The sequence below is a fragment of the Balaenoptera musculus genome, chromosome 6 (assembly GCF_009873245.2).
Source record: "Balaenoptera musculus isolate JJ_BM4_2016_0621 chromosome 6, mBalMus1.pri.v3, whole genome shotgun sequence".
NCBI classification, from domain to species: domain Eukaryota; kingdom Metazoa; phylum Chordata; class Mammalia; order Artiodactyla; family Balaenopteridae; genus Balaenoptera; species Balaenoptera musculus.
In genome coordinates, this window is record NC_045790.1 from 105478773 (window position 1) to 105497058 (window position 18286).

At 56.5% G+C, this 18286-nt stretch overlaps 1 protein-coding gene across 2 annotated transcripts in view; it reads left to right on the plus strand.

Moving 5' to 3' along the window:
* Nucleotides 1-18286, plus strand: part of NEK6 (NIMA related kinase 6) — a 58561-nt gene that overhangs the window by 31890 nt on the left and 8385 nt on the right. For both annotated transcript variants that reach the window (XM_036854545.1, XM_036854546.1), the window contains exons 6-8: nucleotides 3411-3519; nucleotides 4565-4672; nucleotides 15329-15423. In XM_036854545.1, the coding sequence (XP_036710440.1) occupies nucleotides 3411-3519; nucleotides 4565-4672; nucleotides 15329-15423 (312 nt within the window). The remainder of the gene's footprint in view (nucleotides 1-3410; nucleotides 3520-4564; nucleotides 4673-15328; nucleotides 15424-18286) is intronic.

Here is an 18286-nt window from a genome sequence, read left to right on the forward strand (position 1 = left end):
TCGCTCGGCGCCTGCTCTTCTGAAATTTGGCTCCTAGGAATACGGGCGTCTCTGGGAAGCGGCATTACTTGAGCTGTTATCACCTGTTTTTATATTTTCGTTGACATATTAATGCATTTGCAGGGATGTTAATCTCCACACAGATCCCTGGTGGAAACAGATGTGCTATATCACGTCTTACTTCTTCCTCTCCCCCCCCCACCCCCTCCCCACTTTGTTTCTCCTTCCTGTGTCATTCTCTCACAGAACACGCATGCATCCAGCACCCACCGTGTGCCTGCCCCCATGCTGAGACCTAGGGGTGCTGCTGGCGGGGCAGTGCCCTCAGGGAGCTCACCTTCTAATGGGAGGGCAGGGCTGTGAACGAGCAGTCACGAGCTGCCATGAACAAGCCAAGTTCAGGGTCTGTGGGAGCCAGGGAAGGCTTCCTGGAGGAGGTGACACATGAGCAGAGACCCATGAGGGGATACCCGCAGCCCAGAGGCAGAACAGCTTGTGCCAGAGCCCAAAAGGATGGAAACCCAGGGGTCCACAAAGTACTTTGGTCCAGGAGAGCACTGGGCAAGGGGAGGGGTGGAGAGCGTGAGGCAGAGCGTGGTCGGACCAACCAGGGCCTCATGTGCAGGCTTAGGATTTGGAACCTTGCCCCGAGGTCAGCAAGAAGCTTCCTGAGACTCATGGTGCAGAGTAAACGTGATCAGCTTTGTGTTCTGGGAGAATGACTGGATGCCCAGTGGAGGGAGGGGCGGGGCTGGGGGGAGAACAGCGGGAGGAAAGACCCTGGAATATGGCCTGTGGTGAGGGTGCTGCACCCTGTCAGCCCCAGTGGACCCCAGACCCCCTCACAGCCTCTCAGTCCATGGAGTGGGGCTGGAGTCAGACAGTGGGGTAGGGGGTGCCGGGCAAATTACAAATCCCTCCCCTCCCTGAACCTCAGTTTCCACCCCTGTCCCGGGGGCCTCACAGGGGACGGCCGTGTGGGAACTGCAGGACCCGGATGCAAGCTCCTTCCAGCCAAGAGAGACAGCAGGGAGGCACGTGGGTGTCCAGCACCCTTTGTGCCTGGCCTGGGGTGGTGCCTTCCCTTCACCACGTGCCCCTTCCCTGGCTTCCCTGGGGCCAACCCTGGCTCAGGGTTCAAGTCAGTCACTCACCCCCTGGGTTTCTGGGGCAGTGGCCCTGCTTCCGGGCGCCTCAGGCCCTCCTGGCCCAGGAACCCTCCTCCTCACCTGGCCTGGCACCTCCCCTCTCTCAGTCACGGGACCCCTCACCCTTCCCTGCCCCTCCCTGAGCCTGTTCCCCCTGCTGTGGCCCTTCACCTGCAGAGCCTGGCTGGGTGCTGTCCCCAGCAGGCGGGACAGGCAGGGCAAGGCAGTAGAAAGACCCTGGGCCCAGAGTCAGATACACCTGCTGGATGACCTTGGACGGGTCCCTGTGCCTCAGTTTCTCTGTCTGTAATGCACCCAGCACAGTGCCTGGGGCCTGGTAGCAGCTCAGTTTCTCTGGCCTTTCCCACTCTCTAGCCGCCTCTAGGTTTTGAGGGGAACAGGGGCCTTGCCAGGGCTCAGTCTGGGGCCATACCAAGGTCTGGCCTGGGAGGCCACTGGCCAGCAGACCCTGAGTCCCTAGGGCCCCCAGCCTCAGGGGCCAAGCAACACCACCAGGGCCATGGTGCCGGCATTATTTACGATGGATGGTGAAGCCGGGAGCTGCTGCCACCCCAGAACCCACCAGAGACTCTGCGCCTTCCTGCTAAATGTCACACACACCAATAGGACGTGACATTTAGAAAGTCACCGCTCACAGCCGTGCACGTCCCCACTTAAATGCTCTAATGAGGATTAGCTAACATCATGGCATAAATAACACCCCAGCCCGGCCCACCGCAGCGGTCTGGGATGGCCCGGGAGGGATGGGGGTCCTGTGCTGGGGGGTCCGTGCCAGGAGCCTGGGGCAGATCACACACGAGGCCTCCTCCCAGAATGGAGCCTTGAAGAGCCTCTTGGGGTTGTAGTGCCAGGCCAGGGGCTTCCCGCTGTGACTGTCCCAATGTTGGAGGTGCCCACATCCAATCCCAGCTCTGCCGCCCCTGCTGGGTGACCCTTGGCAAGTTCCTGAACCTCTCTGACCTTGATCCTTCATCAGGTGGTTACTGGTGTCTTTAGAAGTGGGTTAAGAACTTGGGTTTCCTCAGTGGGAGGCCTGGGGTTGAGCTGTTGTGACTCTGCCCCTTACTGGCTCCCATGTGGCCCTCAGTTTCCTCATCTGTGAGATGGGTGCAGTCATCCCTGTGTGGGGCCCAGCACAGACACTGAATGTGGCATGTGCCTAGCAGAGGTTAGCTCGGGTCCCGCCTTCTACCCCATGCCCCATCCCAGGCTGGGAGTGTGTCCTGGGTCCCCGTCTTCCCTGTGCCAGCTCGGCTGCCCTGACAAAGGGGCCAAGGCTTCCCCCATGGCTGCTTTGGAAAAAGAAGGTTGCTCTGAAGTGAACAAAAACCTGGTTTCAAGTTACTGGTGTGTGAGCCGTGCCCCCCAGCCCACACAGTCCTGGCTCACAGGAGATCCCCCAGAGGGATGCTGATCTGAACAGTGGACGAGGGCATGTTCCCAGTTTACTTCTTCCAGGACCTTTGGTTACTTACAGCTACCTCAGTGCAGCCTGGGTGGCTTTTGGTATTTTGGTTTGTTTTTTTCTGGAGCATTAAGTATGATTTTCCAGGCAACAAAGTAGGTTTTGCCTTTCGAAACTGAGGGGGTCCATTTGAGAATGTCAAGCCCACTTCCTTGAGGTTCTTGGCATGCTTGTTAATGGTTATGTATGCTGAGGTTTGCTGGCTCCAAGGAGGGGAGCTGTGATTTAACCACCAAGCATGTCTTGGGTGCCCCCATCCTGGGCCAGACCAGGGCCAGGGCAGAGAGTCCACACCAGTCACTCCTGCAGGGAACTCCCTGTCGGGCAGTGGGAGGAGATGGATGCGTGTCCAGGAGATTCCAGGGAAAGGGTGATCGAGAGTAGCCTTCAAAATGTGGTCCGGGGGGACTTCCCTGGTGGTCCAGTGGGTAAGACTCCACGCTCCCAATGCAGGGTGCTCAGGTTCAATCCTTGGTCGGGAAACTAGATCCCACATGCATGCCGCAACGAAGATCCTGCGTGCCACAACTAAGACCCGGCACAGCCTAAATAAATAAATATTAAAAAAAAAAAAAATGTGGTCCAGGCATTCCTTCAGCAAAGCCGTCCAGGACATCCGCTTTGGGCAAGGTCTGCCCTGCCCTCAGGGAGCCCGATGCTGGTGCTGGCGGCGGACAGATGACCGCTGGGGATAGGACGGGGCCAGTACCCTACAGCTGCCCTCCCTCTCGGCCCATCACCCAGGCCTGTCCATGTGTCTGTCTCCCCCACCGCAGTATTTCAAGAAGCAGAAGCGGCTCATTCCCGAGAGGACAGTGTGGAAGTACTTTGTGCAGCTGTGCAGCGCCGTGGAACACATGCACTCCCGCCGGGTGATGCACCGAGGTACGTGCCGGCCCGCCGGGGCCTCGGGGCCCAGAGCCAGCCGGGAGGCTGGACCCCAGGACGCAGCTTTCCCCTCGGCTCCGGGCTCCTCAAGGGACAGCCATGTGGAAGTTGGACCACTTTGTATTCCCCATCCAGTGGGTGTCCAGCATCTCGCCTGTCCTTATGGGGTCAGAGAATGGGCGTGTGAGGCCCCAGACTCGAATGCACACCCGTGCCTCGTGGCTCTTGCCCCTGGCAGGGGCCCCCCATGGTGGGAGCACCAAATACCGTGTAGTTACATGGACCCCAAGGACAGGGACCATGCTCGGCACATAATCTCCAGCCCCCAACCCCAGCCCGGAGCCAGCACAGAGGGGGCCGCAGCAAGGGTTGGGTGGAGAGACTGGGAGGGAGGTGACCCAGTCATGGCCAGTTCCTGTATTGCCACCAGCTCTGCCTGGGAGGGCAAGGAAAGCATCCTGGAAAAGGGAACTTTAATATGGGCTTTGAAGTCTTAGTAGGAGTTGGCTGGGCAGAGGAGGTAAGTGTTTCTGAAAGTTGACATCATCCTGAACTGTGAGGAAGGAGCCTGCTGGAAGGAGTCACGTAGATGACTTCACTGATTCCTCCATACATTCATTCCACCTGCATTTATCAGTGTCTGCTGTATGCGAGGCACTGCCCTAGTCAATGGGGAACAGCACAGGTTACCTCCCTGAGCGCCTCCTTCATCTGTTACACAAATTTTCTGAGTGCCTGCTCTTGCTGTAAAAGAGGAAACGAACACAAAAATCCCTGCCCTCCTAGACCTCACAGCAGCCCTGTGACGTAGTGAAGTTAGACCCATTTCACAGATGAGGAAACTGAGGCTACGTTTCTCAAGGTCCACAGCTGGGCAGAGGCAGGGCTGGGGCCTCGCCCTGAGGGAGCAGGACTGGCGGCTGAGCCCCCATCACCTGAAGGGCCCTCCCCTCCACCCACCCCCAGGCCTCCTCCTCTGTCCTGCCCCTCCCCAGCCATCCCCACCTCTGATCCCACACCAACCCCTGTCCTTCCCCTGCAGACATCAAGCCTGCCAACGTGTTCATCACAGCCACGGGCATCGTGAAGCTCGGTGACCTCGGCCTGGGCCGCTTCTTCAGCTCTGAGACCACCGCGGCCCACTCCCTAGGTAAGGGGCCCGTCCACGCCCAACCACCCGCAGGGTCCTGGATGACATGGGGAGATGCGGACCCTGTCCCCATGGTGCCTTTGGTTAGTTAGTGCAGCAAAATGCCTTGTTGAACCCCAGACATTCTTCTTCAGAACAGTGACCAGAGGGGAGTAAACAAGGCCCCGAGGAGCCCAGGGTGGGGCTCCCCTGCATCCTCACGCACTCACGCTTTAGGGGGTGGGGAGATGTGGCTCTGTGGTCGCACCGGCAGCCATTCCGTCTTTCTCATTGCTGCGTGGTATCCCATCGTGTGTGTGTGTGTGTGCGTGTGGTTGTTTTGAAACCCTCGTCCCCATCTGACCCCAGAGGACCCCTGGCCCGGCCTCCTTAGCAGCTGGTGCGTCGTGGTTCTTCCGTTAGGTCAGAATGAAAGGATGTTCAAGGACCCGCCAACCCATGAGTTCTCAACACTTAATTCACCCACGTGGGCTGTTCCTCCTGCTGGCAGACGTTTGGGCTGTTCCAGTTTTTGGCTTTTAAATAGGCAGTTTCAAAGCTGTGGGGGCCAAGTGCTCACCCGGTAGAGGTGACTTTCTAGCTGAGCTGTGGGGAGTGAATAGGAGCTGGCGGGGCATGGGGGAAGGGATGAGGTATCAGGGCTGAGGGACCTTGGGTGGCAAGGAAGGCGGGCGGGGCCTTGAATGCTAAGCTCAGTGGGCAGGCACCATCCCAGGAGTGCGGGAGCGCTGAGGGCCGGATGCCGGAGGAGACTTGGAGATCACGTGTGTTTTGGGTCACGTTAAGCACTGCCCAGCTTTGGAATCCGGATACGTGAGTGAATACAAAACTTGGACCCATGGAGAATTTTACATTTAATTAGAATGACATTTAATTAGAAACCAGCAAAGTCCCCAGTGGAACACAGAAGTAGGGTCCCCTATGTGCTATGACCAGGGCCATGGGGGAACGTTTCATGATGGGGAGGGGTGTAGGGGCATCTCCCCTTTCCCTGAGCGATTCCTGGCTCTTTGGGGTGGCGTTTGAGGGGACGGTGCATGAGGCTCCCCTCCCCGTGCGCTGCGGCGTCCACAGGCCTGGCCCCTTGAAAACCGCTCTGTTCTCCACTCATCTGCCCCGCACTCCACGGCCCAGCCAGTGCATCTCGTGTCTCCCCGTCCCCAAGAGCCTGCGGCATGCCGGGAGACACACAGCGTCTTCTGGTGACGGCGGAGGTGCTTTCTGGAAGACACACTTTCCTGGTGGAAACTGTCACTGTTCATACAGGTCCTGATGGCTGGAGGCTCTCAGGGTGTAGCACACAATCTGGAGAAACATGCTATCTCAGAGATCAGCAGCTCCCAGCTGGGAACGTGTGTGTGTGTGTGTGTATGTGTGGTTGTTTTGAAACCCTCGTCCCCATCTGAACCCGGAGGACCCCTGGCCCGTCCTCCTTAGCAGCTGGCGTGTCATGGCTCTTCCGTTAGGTCAGAATGAAAGGATGTTCAAGGACCCGCCAACCCGTGAGTTCGTGACACTTCATTCATGCCTCAAACAGATGTGAGGGTCTGTGGGATCCTTCCTTTGTGCTGATGAGGAATCTAAAACCCAAAGAACTTGAGTGATTCTTCTGAGTCATGTGGCAGCAGAGCCAGGACCCAAATGCAGGCCTCCCGGTGCAGGGCCCATGCTTCTTCCAGGAGACCAGGGTCAAGGGTCCTGGAAGGACCTCCCTCGGGAACTCAGCCACCAACTCCCCGTTCCTGGGAGGAAACTGTCTTTCCCGCTCCCCTCAGACCCTTCTCTTTGGGAAAATCAGTGTGTCTTGTCAGTTTGGGACCGTTTACCCCTCTGGTTTAAGAGCTTCAAAAAGGCCAGAAATTCAAGGGAAACCGTCAAAAGAGCAGAGTTAAAGCCACTGCCTCCTGTCCCCTGTCAGTCAGGCCCCAGCCCTCCTCCGTCCCGCTGGGGAAGAGACTGCAGCACTCGTCAGAGCTGGTTAAGATCACATCATTAGGAACGGGCAGAAATTCGGGCTCGTCCGACAGCGTGAGTTTATTGACTTGGACTGGTGCACTTATTATATTAATGAGAAGGAATTGGAACTTGGGAAAAGGCCGCCCGGGTAAGCCTGGCTCTTCCCGAGGCCTCTGAGTGGCTGTCGGGCCGCATGGTGGGTGGAAGGAGCCCTCCTGGGGCAGTTTGCCCACCGAGCTGAGAGGCCCGCACGGGCTCGGCAAGGCCCTGCTGCCAGAACCAAGAACCGAGGGCCAGGCCCCATGACGGCAACAGTGCAGAGCCAAAGCCCAGGGCCTGAGGTCTCCAAGACACAGGAGAAAGACCGCCTTTCCATAGCGAGGTTCTGCACACAGCTAAGTCTTGCACACACGTTTGGTGGCACAGGAGATTGAACTAATTGCAGTTGCGTCGTGATGCGGGAAGGATTTGGGGGACAGAGGCTCCTCCATACCCTGTGTGTGGGTAGGAGTTATGCGTCCGTTGCATCTCTGCGCACCTACTGTGTGGGGATGCCCTGGTGGCAGACACGTTGCCCCGCAGCCACCTTGTCTCCGGAGGCTGCTGACCCACATCAGGGCTAATGCACATCCCATCTCCTCCTGCCTCCTCCTCCCCCAGCCCCCTCCCCGCCTCTGTATTTGCTAACACGAGGCTGGCATGAAAGGGCATTAGTCATGCCATGGCCGGGCTGACAGGTGCGGTACCCAGCGGTGGCAGAGCGGCTGCTTCGGTGTCAGGAATAGGAGCCGTAATTAGAGCGCGGAACAGAATGAGCGTCAGACGAATTACCAGGCAGCAGATCATATTTGTCAGGAAGGATTGCATACATAAAAATTAAGTGACAGTACACGCCGGCATAATGAAAGAAAAATGAAAGATTTGCCTACACACAGCTCACAAGCTACAAGCAAGTGTCTCGCTCCAAGCAACGGCAGCAGCTGCAAGACAAATTGTGGGGCTGGGAGAGCAAGGCCCTTCCCGCTCCGCAGAGGAGACAGGGCAGCCTCAGGCTGGGATCTGGGGTGGGAGGTAAGGCAGGCTCACACCCAGGCCCGTGCAGGGCTCCACGCTGCCTCTCAGGGGGATGGGGGAACAGGTCCGGTTGGGGGCAACCCCTGTCAGGTACCTGCAGTCAGGGCCTGCTGGCTTTCCCAGGCCGCTGAGCCCTGGCCTGGCCATGGGGCGTAAATCCCTCCTTCTCCCTTCCCCGAGCCGAGCGCCCTGGCCCTGGGCTGGGCCTGAGATGTGAGGTTATGGGGACATGAGAGGATGCAGCCTTCCCTGCTCTCAGGGGGCCCCCAGACTGGTGGGGAGACCGACAGTCCCAGGGTGGTGCTGGGTGAGGGCAGGTGGAACCGTCTCCTGCAGGCCCACTGTGTGCAGGCACAGTGCTGGGCTCCGTGACTCAGCTGTACATGAGGAGCCCGGGGGCCACTGGGGGCCTGGAGCTGCCTCACCCCATCCCAGGGCTGCCCTTTACTTCCGTTTTCTATAGTCACTGAACTCGCCAAGGAGGTGGGTTAACAAAGAAGACAAGGCTTAAAGGATGTTTGAAAAACATGTTGCTTCTTAAAGCGTTATCCCCATAAGGCTTATATCTTCATTTGACAGATGACGGAACTGAGGCTCAGAGAGGTGCTGCCACATCCCTGTGGTCCCTGGGCAGGCAGGGACTGGAGCCCTTGGGGGGTCAGCAGCTCTCCACGGCACCTGCCGGGAAGTGGGCTTGGGGCCCAGTGAGCTCTCTGGGTGGGGAACACTGACAGCGCCCTGGGGGGAAGCCCACCCAACCTCCTAGCTGTGGGCCGTGTGGGACCTGGGGCTTGTCCTGGGCCACAGGGAAGGAGGATTGAGCCTCTCCTGTCATGACATCGCCCCCGTGAGTGTGCCCACGGCCAGGCGCCCCGGGGGCCCCATCAGTGTGGGCTCAGAGCATCATGCAGATGTGTCCCTGGCGACCTCCTGCTTCGTCCTGGCAGCCCAGGACACCTGGGAACAACTGGCCCAGAAAACCTGCTTCAATAGGCGGAGCCCAGGTTATAAGCGCTGACACCTGGCGGGGGGAAAGCACCTGTGGCTGGTGAGTGGCTCCTGGCTTGTCTGCCGCATCCCTGGCATTTTCAGGGACACAAACCGTTAGAACAAGATGAGCTGGTGGCAGGGAGGAAAGGGAAGGGCTCAAGGGGACGGCCAATGAGGAATCGACCCGGGCCTAGGATGCAAACCACAGCTTGTTCATTCACTCACTCTAAGGTTTGGGCCGCTCACCCGGAAGGCCCCTGCCCTCTGGAGCTTACAGCCTGGGGGGGAATCCATTTAGCGTCTTCACCTCGAACAAAGCACTGTTCTAATAATCATGTCCCAGGTGGTACCTTGTTTAGTGCTCCAGCCGCCCTGGGGGTGGGAATCATCACAGCCGGTTAACAGGGGAGGAATCCCAGGTGCAGTGAGGCGAGCACCTTTGTAATGCCAGGTGGGTGGTGCTCCAGCCAGAGCCACGTGGCGGGCGAGGCATGGCCACGCCAGGGTTTCCTCCGAGGCTCCCTGAGCCACCTTGGATGAGCCCCTGATACCTGGAAAACACAGGGTCCTGCGTAGAATCGCAGAATCGTGCTACCTGACTCTCACATCTGTTAGAGATGTTCCATGTGGGAACTAAAAATAGGCAGATATAACAATCTGGAATCAAGTCAACGCTGATAAAAGTGCAATGTTTTTTCAACACCGGTGCTTCTCCAGAGGGCCAAGTGTAGCCTGGCATGGGGTCAGCTGGTAATTAATTTAAGGAGCACTTGATAACAAGTGGCGGCACAGGTGAGCCTGTAGGGGTGTGCGTGTGCGTGTGTGTTGCTGCCCAGAGATCCAGCGTTGGGGGGAGCGGGGAGAGTTTGGAGAGGCCTCGAATGCCAGGCTGAGGACCCGGCTTTTCTCTCTTGAGGGATGAGGAGCCAGTCGGCCTTAGGGGCAGGGACGTGGCCCCTGCCTTGGGGTGTAGGACGGGTGGGAATGGGCAGGACAGCGGGGGGCTAAGCCGCCAGTCGGCCAGGTGAGGCGGAGCTGCTAGGGCAGCGGCCAGAGGGCCAGATGGGAGGGGAACCCCCTCAGGATGTGAGGCCTGATTGATGTTGGGGGCAGCGGGGAGGGAATTTCACAGGCTGGGGTCTCGTGCAGCACAGAGGAGGAATCTGGTCCTCACCTGCTCCTTTGTTCTGCCCTCTTGGCCACCCCCAGCCCTCCTTTCCTCAGTCCACTCCCCTCACCCCGCCTCCACCCCGCGGGGTCTGTGGTAGCAGCAGAGCCTTCCCAGAGCCCTTCTGCCTGCATGTCTGTGTGCCAGGAGGTTGAACTATCCCCATTTTCCAGAGAGGGAGACCGAGGCTCCAAAGTGTGGCAGAGAGGACCCCGAGGACCATGAGTTCACCCCGTGTTCCGCCGATGGGGAGACGAGGCTGAGACAGCGGTCCAGTTCTCTGCTCACCAGTGGTTGCAGTGGGTTCAGACCTGGCTGGGGTGCAGCTCCTTTGCCGTCAGGATGGTGCCCAGGCCTCCCGGCCCGCCCGGGGGATGCATGTCAGCACCCACACCCGGTTTCCCAGCCATTTTCAAAACCACCATTCCGGGAAGAAGTGCAGCCCACAGATGCAGCCTCCCCTTCATGTGAAATCTTTGCCTTTTTCATATCTAATGAACATGTTTCAAACACCGTGAGCATTTCAAAACACGGCAGAGTTTGTTTTGACAGGAGTGGCGCATCTTGGGAAGCGGGGCCCTTTAATCAGCCTCTGCTTTGAGGTCCCGCGTCCTCCTCTGATATCTGCCCGGTTTGAAATCTGGGAGTTCTAGGTGAAGACGCGGGGAAGGTCAGGGTTTGTGAGGCTCCTCTTTCATATGCAGAGCTCCATCCCCGGAGGGGAGGCTGGGGGCGGGGCTGGGCGCCTGCAGGTCTGACGGGGAGATGCTGGAAGGGGATTTGAGACCCTGGCTGTGTTCGCTCTGCGTCTGAGCGTCTCCGTGAGACTGTGCTGCTGCTTTGCCGGCCGGAAGGGCCCACAGGGGCAACCCCCCCCACCCCCGGGCAGGACAGGGAGCCGGGCCTGCAGGGCCACTGTCTGTGGAGGCTCCTCCCCGTGCCAGCTTCTCCCTCTCTTCCCCAGAATCACCGCTCCCCCGGGGTTCAGGGTCACATCCTCCAGGGCCCGCTGCAAGCTTGGAACTTCTTTGAAGTCTCTCATTTTTATCTTTAAAACTCAGGCAGGTTGTGCATTATCCTTTATAATGTTTGAGCACTTCCTGTTGGTATAAAAATCAGGTTTTACAGGCTTATTCCCGGGGAAAGCTGGTAAAACAGGAAGAGGTGCTGTGTTCGCCCCCTGCAGCTTTGTATACCTCCAGCACAAGCTGAGGACCCCCCTGAGAGGCAGAGCACAGACCAAGGGAGCAGCCCCTCCCCTGGGTCAGGGGACAAGAGAAGCTGCCCAGAGGCAGGAACATGAGGACCCAGTGGCCGGCCAAACTTCCCTCAGTTAATGCTTCATGAATTCATTTGTTCCACGGACGTTTCTGCGCATCTGAAAGGAGGGCAGGTCGGGGAGGCTTTGCACAGCCCCTCTCAGGTTGTAACACGTATCAGACACTCTGGGAGCTTGTGGGAGATGCAGGTGTCCAAGTTCCAGCCCTGGAGGTTCTGGTTCCACAGGCCTGGGGTTGGGCTGGGGGTTCAGATTTTTAACAACTTCTTCCAGGTGATTTGGCTACGCCCACTCATCAGTCCAGTCTTTCCTTGCTCAACTGGCTCCTTCTGGACACTTGCTGGGACAGGCGACTCACCACCTCCTGATGGACCCACTCCTGGGAGGGCCCAGCACAGCGTCAAGGCTCAGTTAACATTGAATACAGATGGGCGGGTGGATGGATGGATGGATGGACAGACAGATGGATGGATGGATGGATGGATGGCGTATGCAGCACTGGCATCTTAGAAGAAAGTACAAATCACATTTGGGCGTTTGCCTTTTCCCCCTTAACACCAGAGGAAACTGGGGTACAAGCAGAAGGAGCAATGAAGAGGTAGAAGGCTGGGGTGGAGAGTGGAGGGAAGGGGTGGTGAAGCCCCCAACCTTTCTCTCCCTGGTGCCCCCAGGCTTTTACCCCAAGCAGGGCTGAGGCAGGGATCTGGAGCCCCAGCAGAGGGACAGGGGGACAAACCAAATGTCCAGACCTCAGCAAGCAGCTAGCTCTCCGTGGCCAGGGGAGGGGGCAGTTTAACTTGACCTTGAACTCACCAGGAGGCAGAAGCATAGAGGTGAACTGGAGGGCAGGCCGGGGTTGGAGCCGGGGGGGACAGCTTCTCAGAGACTTCATTTTCGGATGGGCCTGGCCAAGGCAGCCCCAGACCAAAGCCTAGCCACTCATCTAGAATGAGCAGAGGGTAAGACTGAGGGTGGTGAGAGGTGTCAGGGCCAGCCCACACTCCCAGCCTGGCCAGGTCGGGGGCAGGGGTTGGCCAGGGGTCTGAAGGATGTGGTACAGCCAGACGGTGGGCACTGCTGTCCCTCACTGAGGACAGGGCCTCTGACCTCTGCCCCTCCCCTGCTGTCCCTGCACCCCATCAGCCCCCTGTGGTTGTTCTCTGCAGGAGACTGTTCTCACCTCGCAGGCACGTCCACCCACAGCACCCTGAGTGCTAGAATCACTTATAGTTTGGTCTGAGGTTCCCGCTGTTAAGTGAGAACTGTTTGGATTTCATCCTGTGGTTTGGCTATGACAAAGTCATCCATTTCACACTTGCCCGTTCATTTTCATTTTGCTCCCTTGTGGCTGAAATATACAAGGGGTTGCTACTGGAAGTCGCAGTTTGCTTATAGAATCCCACATGGGTTCGTGTGTTGACTGACAGCTCTTTCTGCTGAATAGCAATTAGCCCCCTGATTTCAGCCATAACGTATGCATATAGGATGACACAGTTCGCAAAACATGTATTTAAGTGATGTCTGCTCTCCTGGGATTATTGCCATCAAAGGATGCTTGGTACCCTGATAAAGCACTCATCAGGTAGTCCCTCTTGGGCAGACATCAGTTAAGTAAATAGTGTGTTAGGCTACAAGAAAAAAGTGTTAACCCTGATACAGACTATCTGATAACACGCAGATGGCTTCATTGATTCAGTGAGTAGATGCTTAGAAGGTGCCTGCTATGACCCAGTCCTGGGCAGGGCACTGGGACATTTTGGTAACAAGGTCCTGCCCCCAGCGTGCTCATGCCAGGAGCGTGGGTTTCCAACACTGTTCACAGCCTCTACAAGTCAGGCATGACAGAATTTCTCACCCACCTCCAATGAGATGAGAAAAGCAAGAAGATGATAAAGTTTTCAAACAGCTAAACTTTTTCAATGTGAAGTACTGTCCTTGATCTTGAGATTGAGTCTCTATTTGGGTTGGCCAAAAAGTTCGTTTGGGTTTTCTGTAAGATCTTATGGAAAAACCCAAATAAACTTTTTGGCCAACCCAAATACTTGTTCTAGTGTTAAACTGAATAGTAGTTGTACACGAAATGGTAGTTGGGATTTTGTGTTTTATTTAAACACCTTTACTTGGCAAACATAAGTTGCTCGGAAACATCTTTGGCCCATGACAGCCTGAAGTCTGGGCCCCTGCTTTGGGGCACCCGTCACTTTCCTAGTCCAGCTCATCAACAGGCCTCTTCCCCTCCCAGGGTCCCCTGTGTTCCCACATGTGGTGCTGGACATCCCTCCTTCCTGGGGTCATCAGTCCACATCTCAGGCTCGGCCTCCGCCACGCTGGACTCCAGCTCCCTTCACAGACTCTGGCCAAAACAGCAGCAGCCACTGTCACATTCACATGGTGACTCCAGGCCAGTGAAAATGTCCTCTGTGTAGCAACCTTTAAAATCTGGTCCTAAAGCCTCCAGAACAGTCATCTTCCAAATGGACTGATATCAGAATCTCAGGTTACAAATCTGTGGTTACAAATCCAGATTCCTGGGCCCCTCCTCGGCCCTGCCAATTCAGCCCCTCTGCTGCAGCTTGCACGCCTCTGGTGATGGGGAGCTCACCATCTGTCAGGAAATCCTCCCATCTTTGCCCAGCTCCATCCAGATATTCAAGTGTGACTCCTTTGCTTTTTAATTGAGACACGATATGCATACAGTAAAGCTCTCTCAAGCCCTTTCCTGATCACTTCCCCCATAGAGTAATTTTTCCTGTTTTTGATAAAAATGGAATCAAATAGTGGGTCCTCTTTTGTGCCTGGCTACTTTCCCTCAACATTGCGTCTGGGCCGTTGATCCATTTTGTGGCACGTACCTGAGATTTGCTCTTGTTCGTTGCTGTTTAGTATTCCATTGTGTGAACAGACCACATTATCAGTTTATCTCTTCTACTGGTGATTACCATTTGTTTCCAGTTTCTGGCTATTACGAATAAAGCCACTCTGCACATTCTTGATCATGTCTCTTGATGGACAGAGCACTCATTTCTCTTGGGCGTGTACCTAGGAGTGGAATTGCTGGGTTATAGTGTAGGCAGTGTTCAGCTGTAGTAGATACTGCCAAATGGTTTTCCAAAGTGATCGTGCCATTTTACGGCCCCGTCAGCAATGCATGAGGGTTCCAGTTGCTCCGCACATCACCACCTTGATTTATCTCAGTCTTTTTAACTTTAACTATTCAGGTGGGTAGGTGGTAGGTAGTACCTCATTGTGCTATTAATTTGCATTGCCCCGGTGAGTAATGAGAAACACAGTATTGTTTCATGTGCTTATTGGCCATTTGGATATTCTCCTTTGTGAAATACCCCTTCGAGTCTTTTGCTAATTTGAGGGAGGGGGATGTTTGTCTTTTGTATATTGATTTATAGAAGTTTTAAAATATATTCTGTATATGAGGCCATTGTTGGGTATATGTTTTGAGACGATTTTCTCCCACTCTGTGGCTTGCCTTTTAACTCTCTGAATGGTTTTTTGGTGAACTGAAGTTCCTAATTTTAATGAAGTCCAGTTAATCAATCTTTTCTTTAGTGGTTAGTATCTTTTCTATTCTGGCTAAGAAATCTCAGCCAACCCCAAGTCTGGACATGCTGATTGGTGCTAGTAGCCAAGCGTGGTGGCTAAGAGTTCAGTTTCTGGAGCCTGAAGATCTATGTTTGAACCTCAGTCCTGCCATTTTTTGGAGCCTCAATTTCCCCATCTGTAAAATGGGCTAAGACACGTGCCATGGTTGGTCCACATTCACGGTGGTTGTTTTCACTGTTGAGAGCCTTATCTGGACTCTTCTGGGATTCAAACAGTCACCTTAGAGGATATTTTGGTCCGTTGCTTCCCAGAGCCTGGCCACTGTGTCCCACTCCCCCCGGGCAGTTGGCAGAAACACCAGTCTTCAGCCGCTCAGCCCCCAGACTGATTGTCAGGTCTGGGTGGGTCCCTATCTCCAGGGGCTTTTAGGGCCCTCCCAGCGTGGGAACCTCCAGTCTGGCCCAGCCCTCTCATTTGACAGAGGAGGGGACAGGAAGAGAGGGTGAGGGGGCTGCCCAGGATCCTGGTGAGGCTGAGGCCAGGCCTCTCCCCAGCCCTCACCCTCCCCACCTCTCCCTCCTGTGCTGCCCCTGCATAGAGGATAAGCACCCATCCTTTTGCTGTGTTTCAGTGGGGACACCATACTACATGTCACCAGAGAGGATCCATGAGAACGGCTACAACTTCAAGTCTGACATCTGGTCTCTGGGCTGTTTGCTGTATGAGGTGAGTGTCTGGCCTGCAGCTCAGTGGCATTTGGTGGGGCGTGCATGGTGGGCACCCAGCTGGGGCAGGCCTGGTACCATCTGGGTCCTGTCCTTCACCCCACTTGGTCTAACGTCTGCCTGATTAGCAGTGTCAGGCTGGAAGAGGTTAGAGGGGTGGTCACTTGCAGGCTAGGTGCCACTCACCCTTGGGATGCTCAGATCTGGGAAGGGAGATAGACTTGAACCAGACGGAGAGTCCAGTGTCTGCTTGTTGATGGAAGGAGCACAGGCAGGGGGATCTGGTTGCCCCGGTTTCCCTGGTAATCAGGGTGATTCTGTTCACTATTTGTCATTTATCCATGGATCAGGCCCCATGCCTCTGAAACGTTCCCCACTGAGGGGCGGTCACATTCTTCCAAGCTCAGCAATGTGGGTCTCACTAGAGACCACCGCCGTCTCCCCTGGGCTGTGAGATGGAGCCACCAGATGGCCGTTTCCAGATCTGGTGGCCACCCTGGACGGAGGGACAGGAATATTTCTGAGTCTTGGTAGGCTCAGACATGAGACAACATGAACTCGTAAAGCCCCCATCCATTTTGGCCAGCCACCGGGGACCCTGGATAACTGGGGGTCTAGGGAGCACAAGCCACACTTGGCCATGAAGCTGTTGCAGCTGCCGGTGAGAGGCGGGGAAGCCTGAGCCCTCTAGTATCTCCAAGTTGGCGGCCACACCCTCCCACCGCCCTGGCCCTGGACCATCCCGTGCTGGGCGGGATTCCATTGGTCTCCTCATCTGTAAAATGGGAATAGTAGCTGTCCTGGATTGTCATAGGCCAGATGAATGAAATAACAGATATAAAAAGACTTTGAAGACCCTCTAGGGCTATGAGACGCCAAGCGTGGTTTGGGTTTAAAGTTGGAACCTTGATTATTTTTCTGCTCTCCCTGGGGTGGACTTGAGCATCCCTGGAATCTGGCTTGGAACTGATAAGCTGAAGAGTCTCCTAGGGCAGCGATGCACAGGATAATGTTGCGGGACCACTAGGAGTGTCTTGGAGTTGCAGAGACTGACTTCTTTGCTTCCTTGGGAGTATCGATGCTGGGAATTGAACTTATGGCCTGTGGGTATAAACTTCGGGACTCAGCTGCCCACTGCTGATGCACAGGGACCGGGGCAGCTATGCAGTCAGGGTCTCTTGGCACTGGGATTCCCCGCTCCCTGCATTACAGACGGAGACCATGAAATCAAAACTCTGATCCCTCTGCAAGGTTTACACTTCACAGCATCTTTCTTTTTAAGCCAGTGGCCTCCTATTAATAGCAGACATTTCATTTTAAAAGAGTGGCCTTGTGGGTAAAGATGAAGCCAGTTGGAGATGTGGCCCTTGTGGCGTTTGTACCTGAGCCCCCTTCTGAGGACCCCTTCTGAGGTCCATAGCGTGGGCGCTCCACGGAGTCATCTTGAAGGTTTATGGTGAGTCAGGCCCTGGCAGTCAGCAGTGGGGAGCAGACCGTGCTTTCCGGGACTCACAGGGGTGTCTGTTGTAGGAGGACTTCTTTTAATGAGCACCAAACGGGAGCAGCTGCGTCCAGGCGGTGCCCCCAGTGGGGCTGCAGTGGCTGAGGGTGCAGAGTGGCTTCTGGCCCCTGGGAATGAGGAGGGCAAAGCTGTGAACCTTCCCTCGTGGGGAGCACGCAGCTCCCATAGCTGTGGTGGTTTGGGTGGGAGAGAGGCGGGGCCTGGTGTGGGCCCAGGCCTCGGTCAGAAGGAGCAACCCGAGGTCAGAGCTCAGCTCCCGCTCACCCCCTGAAGGCCCTGGAGCTCCAGGAGCTTCACTTGCCCAAGTATAATGGGAGTCACACCTGCCTCATGAGGTGTGGACGGCACCTGGCTCAGAAGGCCCTCCGGCAGTGCGGGGCAGGTCTTTGAAGCGGTTACTGCCCACCTCGCTGCCCAAGAGCCCCCTGAGCTGGTGCCGGCGAGCCGCTGGCCACGTTTCCCTTTTCGCTTTGGCCAGCGGGGAGCCAAAGTCCAGCCGTCGTCTGTCCCCTCGGAGACTCGGCTTTGTCCTCCTGCCCTCGTGGATACTGTCCCTAGTCCAGGGTTCTTTACTCTTCCATTCTGCGTTCAGGATTTCTGTAAGCCACTTCCTGCCTCTGTGAATCGTGTGGGTCTCCAAACGTAAACAAACAGGAGACGAGGGTGTGACTGGGCCCTGCTCCTGTCCTCAGGGCTCCCGTGCTGGTGCCACCAGCTCCCTAGAGGCAGACTGCAGTCCTGAGTCCCTGCCTTGGGCGCCTAAACGCACTTCTAAAGAGGCAGCATTCGTTAGCGCCCCAGCCTGGAGGTGCCGGTTTATTTCATTATTGAGGTTCGCAGCCAGGGAGGGGCGTATCAGCAGTAGGAAGTCAATGAAATCAGTCAAGTCCTGCGTCCGCGGGGACAGCTGACCTGAACCCAGTGGCCCCGGGCCTCCCGCAGAAGAGGGCTGGCGTGGTGGCCCCTCTAAGGGCAAAGGCGGTGGGGGCCCTTCCCCAGGCTGCCACCCCCGAGCCCTGTGGGAAGACAGAACCAGACGTTTTCCCAGCAGACAGGAAGGGCCGTGGTAATTGGAAGGAAACGCCCCCCAGACACGACTGGAGCCCCCACTGCACAGCCTGCGGTGCGTCCTGAGGGCACCAGCTATAGATCTGCGACAGGCTCCCCATCTCACCCGCACACCCAGATCACATCCGAGGATTCTGGGCAGATGCAGGGAAACACACCTGGGCCAGGGCGGCAGGTGACGGCACAGAGCCAGAGAAAACCTGCCCACAGTGGGGACAGGCCTGCCCTTTCCCACAAGCCCCGGAGCGGGCTGGAAGTCTCAGGAGCCCCCTGG